General features: G+C 43.5%; 1 protein-coding gene across 2 annotated transcripts in view; it reads left to right on the top strand.

The window, feature by feature from the left end:
- The first annotated feature begins 5,291 nt into the window (after window positions 1-5,291).
- The window catches only part of SGPP2 (sphingosine-1-phosphate phosphatase 2), a 43,059-nt gene continuing 42,350 nt past the window's right edge, over window positions 5,292-6,000 (top strand). For both annotated transcript variants that reach the window (XM_088132557.1, XM_088132556.1), the window contains exon 1: window positions 5,292-5,592. In XM_088132557.1, the coding sequence (XP_087988683.1) occupies window positions 5,365-5,592 (228 nt within the window). In that variant the 5' untranslated portion in view covers window positions 5,292-5,364. The remainder of the gene's footprint in view (window positions 5,593-6,000) is intronic.

The raw sequence follows: 6,000 nt of genomic DNA, 5'->3' as shown, positions 1-6,000 counted from the left end.
ACTTTGCTTCTTCAATAAACTATGGTCTCCCTTTAAGTTAAATCTGCTTAGTTTTGACAGTAGAATTATTTTCAGAGCATTTCATATATTTATTATGTGCACATGTCAGGGGGAGGGCAGTCAGTCAGAGTGTGCAGATCATTGGATGAGGCAGAAGTGCTAAGCTTAGCTTATAAGCAAGCTTCACTGTTCCTTGGAGCTGAAAAACAGTCTTAGCTGTTAAAAGTGTTGGTGTTTCCTTCTGGAATAGTTTTCCTACTTCAGGGAGAACCATCAAATTATTGGCACAGGCCTATATACTGTTTCTCATCAACACAGTTATTTGTAGGAGAAAATATAAGGGTTTTTTTAAACAAATAATTAAAATAGTTTCTTGGAATTTCCAGAAGAAAACTGAAAAAGTACTTTCTACAATTTGTAAAAAAAATCGGAAAATGTGTTTTAGATATTCAGTGTACAAGTTTTAAATTAGCATAGCATTCAGTATAGTTCACTTCTGTATTAACGTAAATAACTAACCAACACCTGACTCATAGTTAACGCTGGAGCCATGTCACCATGCTTGTGTTTCCCTCCCCCGTGGTATGGACTCTCAGTTGAAAATATCTGCTTGGTGTGGTACTCATTTTATTGCTAAAACACTTTAAATTGGCTCACATAGCTTACTCAACAGAAAATGACCTGTAATATAGATTGCTCCAGGATAAATATGTCATGAAGCTGTAGTAGAATCACAGAATCATAGGATTGGAAGAGACCTTGGAGGTCTTCCAGTCCAACCCTCTGCCCAAGGCAGGAGTCCTCATACCATCTTGAACAAATGGTTGTCCAATCTTTTCTTGAATACCTCCAGCGATGGAGCACCCACAATTCCAGGAGGCAGGCTGTTCCACTGCTTAATAGTTCTGACTGTCAAGAAATTCCTCCTTATTTCCAGGTTGGATCTCCCTTTGACGAGCTTCCACCCATTGCTTCTTGTCCTACCTCAGGTGCTATGGAGAATAAATCAATGCCCTCTTCCTTGTGGCAGCCCTTCGAGTATGGGAAGACTGCTATCATGTCTCCCCTTAGTCTTCTCTTTGTTAAGCTAAACTTACCTAGTTTCTTTAGCAGTTCTTCATAGGATTTAGCCTCCAGACCCCTTATCATCTTTGTTGCTCTTCTCTGCACTCTTTCTTAAGGGCCTTAGCATCTTTTTTGTATTGTGGTAACCAGAACTGGATGCAGCATTCCAAATGTGGCCTCACCAGTGCAGTGTAAGGTGGTACTATCACTACCTTTGATCTTAATATTATCCCTCTGTTGATGCAGCCAAGGACTGTGTTGGCCTTGTTTGGAAGCTGCAGTACATTATTGACTTATACTTAAATGGTGGTCCACCAGGACACTTAGATCCCTCTCATAGGCACTATTGTTGAGCCAGGTACTGCCTATCCTGTACCTGTACTTCTGGTTTTTCTTGCCTAAATGCAGGACCTTACTTTTCTCTCCACTGAACTTCATCTTGTTGGATGGGGCCCAATGCTCAAGTCTATCAAGATCCTTCTGAATCCTGAAACTATCTTATAAAGTGTTAGAAATTCCCTCCAGCTTTGTGTCATCCGCAAATGGGCACCCCTTTAATCCCCTCATCTAGGTCATTTATGAAGATGTTGAAGAACACTGGGCCCAAGACATAACCTTGAGGTACCCTTCCGCGTACTTCCCTCTACATAGATAACATAGATTTCCTTTAATAGAAGACCACATGCTGAGTGCAATTGGTTAGCCAACTGCAATTCCATCTGTTAGTGATACTGTCTATCCCACATTGTTCTGTCTTACCAAGAAGTAGGGTGTAGTCTACTTTATCAAATGCTTTACTAAAATCTAAGTATACTAAATCCACAGCATTTCCTCGGTCCACTAATTTAGTCACTTTATCAAAGAAGGCAATAAGATTTGTTTGGCATGACGTGTTCTTAACAAACCCTTGCTGGCTTCTAGTAGATGACCTTAAGCACCTTATAGGCTGAAGATCCTACATACATGCTGTGAAATACAGGATGCTGGATCACAATGAAGGGTACACTGAAGCAATTTGAAAACATTGACTAAATTAGAGTGTAAGACTATGCTGATAACTGCATTTTGCAAACCAGTACCTCTGTGTTGAAGTCTGACAGAAAAGTAAAACACTACATATACTTGTAATAAAAATAGCATTTCCTGGACAATCAGCAATAAAATCAAAGTACTGCTGCTGCTACTGTTGCTGCTTACTCAGCCATAGATGTTATTTAATTAGCCAATACAAATCAAAGGTAATGCTATTATTACTTTGAAAGGGCCCTAAAAATACAGAAATCATTTAATGATTGAGGCAAACGGCACATTTAATATAACATGAGTATTATCTTTCCAGTTTCTCGGTGGTTCTCTCCAGTCTTCATGGAGATTTTTTTTAAAAAACCTAAGAGCTATTTGTGAATGTATTTAAAGTAAACATAGAACTGCTCTTACAAATATTCAATATCGTTCTTTTAATTCACCAAAGCCATTTATTTTGTTTATGTTTCTCTCTGACCTTTATATGTTCAAAGTAACTGAGCATTATGCTACACATCATTTCTTTATCAGCTACAGACTACATAGAAACAAGATACAGCATGGTTTCTACAGCTACAATGATAGAATGCGTCTCTTTGAAGCAAGTTTCATTCTTTTCCCAGATGGGTATTTCAAGTGCAATGATTCTAGATTATTCCAAGAGGAATGCAGTTGAGGGAAGGGGAAGTATAGATAGGTTGGATATAACTTCAGCTCATACTTCCCCCAACCTAGCTGCTGAGAGTTTATGTGAGTTGATGTTTAACACATTTGAGTGTTAAAAGCCAGTACTTTGAGAGAGGACAATGGGTTAGTCCAGTGTTTCTCAACCTTGGCAACTTGAAGATGTATGGACTTCAACTCCCAGAATTCCCCAGCCTGGGGAATTCTGGGAGTTGAACTCCACGTGTCTTCAAGTTTTCAAGGTTGAGAAACACTGGGTTAGTCCAATAAGCACATTAATGAAAGAGAATCAATTGTCATCAAACCATATGCACCCCTTCTCTGAATGTTGAACATTATGAGGCCAGAACTATATCATTTGCCCAAATTCAATGAGAACTAAGCATACCTAGTGGTCACAGAATAACAACTTTTTACTTGCAGTTTAAATTGACAGAAATGTAACTCAGCAATTCTGATGTTCTCCTTTGATTAACAATTCTGTACAAATCTAGTACCTTTCCCAGAATTTAATCAGTCTCCTTTCATTATCTTGCATTCTGGCTTAAAAGTTATCTTCACCACTTACATGGATAGGATGTAACTGAAACTATAAGATATGTAAAATTTATTTCACTTTGCAAATATTTTGAGGGGCAACTAGCTCAAGGGATTCCACTTGCTTCTGTATGGACATGCTGTTGGAGAATGGATAGCTTTGTACAGCAATAAGAATGTATGGAGAGAGAAACACTAAATTTAGAAGTGTAGGTTTTATATGAAAGCATTCTTAAGGCTGGTGTTTGTGTGGAAGAAAAATTAAGTTTTATTTAGAAAATAACATGGTGATAGGAAAGTCTGAGTTACCAAGATTATCTACAACACAACCTTCTCTTTCCATCATTATGGACAAAGAATGAGTCAGGTAAGTACATGAACTGTTGGAGTCAGAAGAGGAAAAGGAACTGAACTGAAAGCAAGGGATGAAAACTGTGAAAGCTTTTCCTATCTACCCAACAGGAGGCATCTTACATTGAGACATGCAAAGTAAATACTTTAAATGCTGAAAGGAGATAAAAGTAGCAGAGTCCCTCTGCTAACTGTCTCTACAACTACTGTTCTTACTGGTCAGTATATTTATATAGGTAGAAACCCAGGGCATGCAAAATTGAATTCCAGCACAAGGCCTCTTCTTTCTGGTCACTGAATGGCATCCACACTGCCATTTCTCTTCTGGTGTTTGTCCTTTCAGTAATGATTGATTCTCACCATCTTTTCCCTGCTTCCTCTCTTGTTCTAAAATTAGTGATGGGATAACTCTTTAATGCTTTTTAACCCTTTTTAAAGAACCCTTTTCCTCCCCACCCTGCCAAGCACAACACTCCTCTGCACTACACCCCTGAAAAGGTCTGGTCTGGTCTTCCTCCTTCCCTCCCTCCTGTTCTCAAAGCAATAATCTAAAGAACCCAGAAAAGGATATATTTGACAAAATATTGTCAAAGGCTGCAAGTTTCCTTGTCAATTTCAATGACTTTTCTTTGTGCAAACTAGTCCATATTGCCTTCCCATCCTATTGAATGGAAAATATTTTTTTGGCATCAGAGAAAATACCACCAATCCTAGAAAAAAAGAAGATGGGAGTAGAACAGATCTGAGCAAAGCTGAACTGGGACAGTTCAGAAATGGCATTCTTGTTGCAGTACCTGATTTGTGCAGGTGTTCTGCCAACAGGCGATGTTGTCAAAGAAAAGGATGGTAACACCAGGAGAAGAAGACAATGGGAGCAGCACAATCTGGCACTGATGCTACAGAGGGAAGATGCAGTTGATGGCGTGGGCAACCAGATTAATGACAGAAATGTTTTTGCTGACACAAGGAGGGATGAGCAGAGCTTTAAACGGTTCCTGAGAAAATGGTTTATATATGGGATGTATCTGTATATGGTAAGTGGTGTAAGACTGTGTTATGAGTCAGACGTTGTGCTAAACCACGATATCGTTTGGTTTTGGCTTAGCGCAACGATGGAGCTCTTGGAACTGTTTTGTGGAGATCACTTACCGGGTTCAACACTGCTCCCCCCGCAACTCAGTGTGATCGGCTGAAAACTAATGGCTTGGCCACAATTCCGCAATGAACTTCCGGGCTGCAAGCCGGGCTGGGCGGAATGCAGGTCCCGTAAACGCTATCGATATCTCAGGCGAGTTGGTAGAACTCTCCCGGGAAAACGTGCTGAAATGGCCGGGCTACTTTAGAAAGAGGACATCCATCTCTCCAACGGCGTGATAGCCCGATCCTATCGCAGGAAGATGTCCTTCCTTTCCCGGGAGGGAGAAGAGACTGCTTCATTCCCAAGCAGTGACGTTCAAGAAGAGCAGCCCCGGCCCTGCAGTGAAGGCAGCCACCCAAGTCGAGGAGCGACTCAGGCGCAGCGCCGATTTCGGCTCCCGCGGCGGGGCGGGGCGGGGCGGGACGCGGGGAGGCTGCACCTGTCCTCGGAGCTCCCCAAGCCCCGCCCCTTCTCTCCGGTTCCTCTGCAGCGCTGTCGTCGGCTGGCGGCTCTGCCAGAGGAGCGTCCCGCCACGCGTTGCTCTTGGTTCCCAGCCCGGAGTGAGCATGGCCGGCCTGATCGGCAGCCTCTTGGACTCTCAACTCGTGGCCCGCTTCCAGCGCCGCTGCGGACTGTTCCCCCAGGGCGAGGACGACCAAGCTCAGAAGGCGAGGGCGGTGGGGAACGGCAGCCGCTCCCTGCCTCCGCGGGACGTCCGCAATGGGCAGCGCCCAAGCGTTAGTCTGCCAGCCGACTGCGCCACCTGCAACGGCAGCCCCGCTGACGGCTGGAAGGTAACGCGTTCAACGGGGCCGGGATGCGAGAGTTTGCAGCCCGGACCCAGACTGCCCCCCCCCCCCCCCGCTGTCCTAGGTGTATAACGCTCTTGGCCATTGGGGCTTGAGAAAATGCCCGCTTTCTTAACCAGGTCAGTTATCGGAAAGCGAGCGAGCAGGAGGCGTTGGCGATCCGTAAAGAAGTCTCTCGCCGAGCCGTGCCTTCCTTAGCTGTCTCCCTTCTGGAAGCACGCTGACTTCCTGTAACTGGAAGGGCTTCGGGGAGGTGGAAGAAAAATTGTAGAGCCGCTACTTTAGGGTCCAAAATCGTAAAAGCTGTAAGTACTGCACTCTTCATGACTTCCATACAGCCATGGTGCCCCCCCTCCCCCTTTGAATTGTTCACTCTTGATTAAGACTTCTGGA

The sequence above is a fragment of the Python bivittatus genome, unplaced genomic scaffold, assembly GCF_059951505.1.
Source record: "Python bivittatus isolate LINGU-HERP-01145 unplaced genomic scaffold, Pbiv_v1 ctg000980_np1212, whole genome shotgun sequence".
NCBI lineage: Eukaryota > Metazoa > Chordata > Lepidosauria > Squamata > Pythonidae > Python > Python bivittatus.
This window is presented reverse-complemented; position numbering and strand designations above follow the sequence as displayed.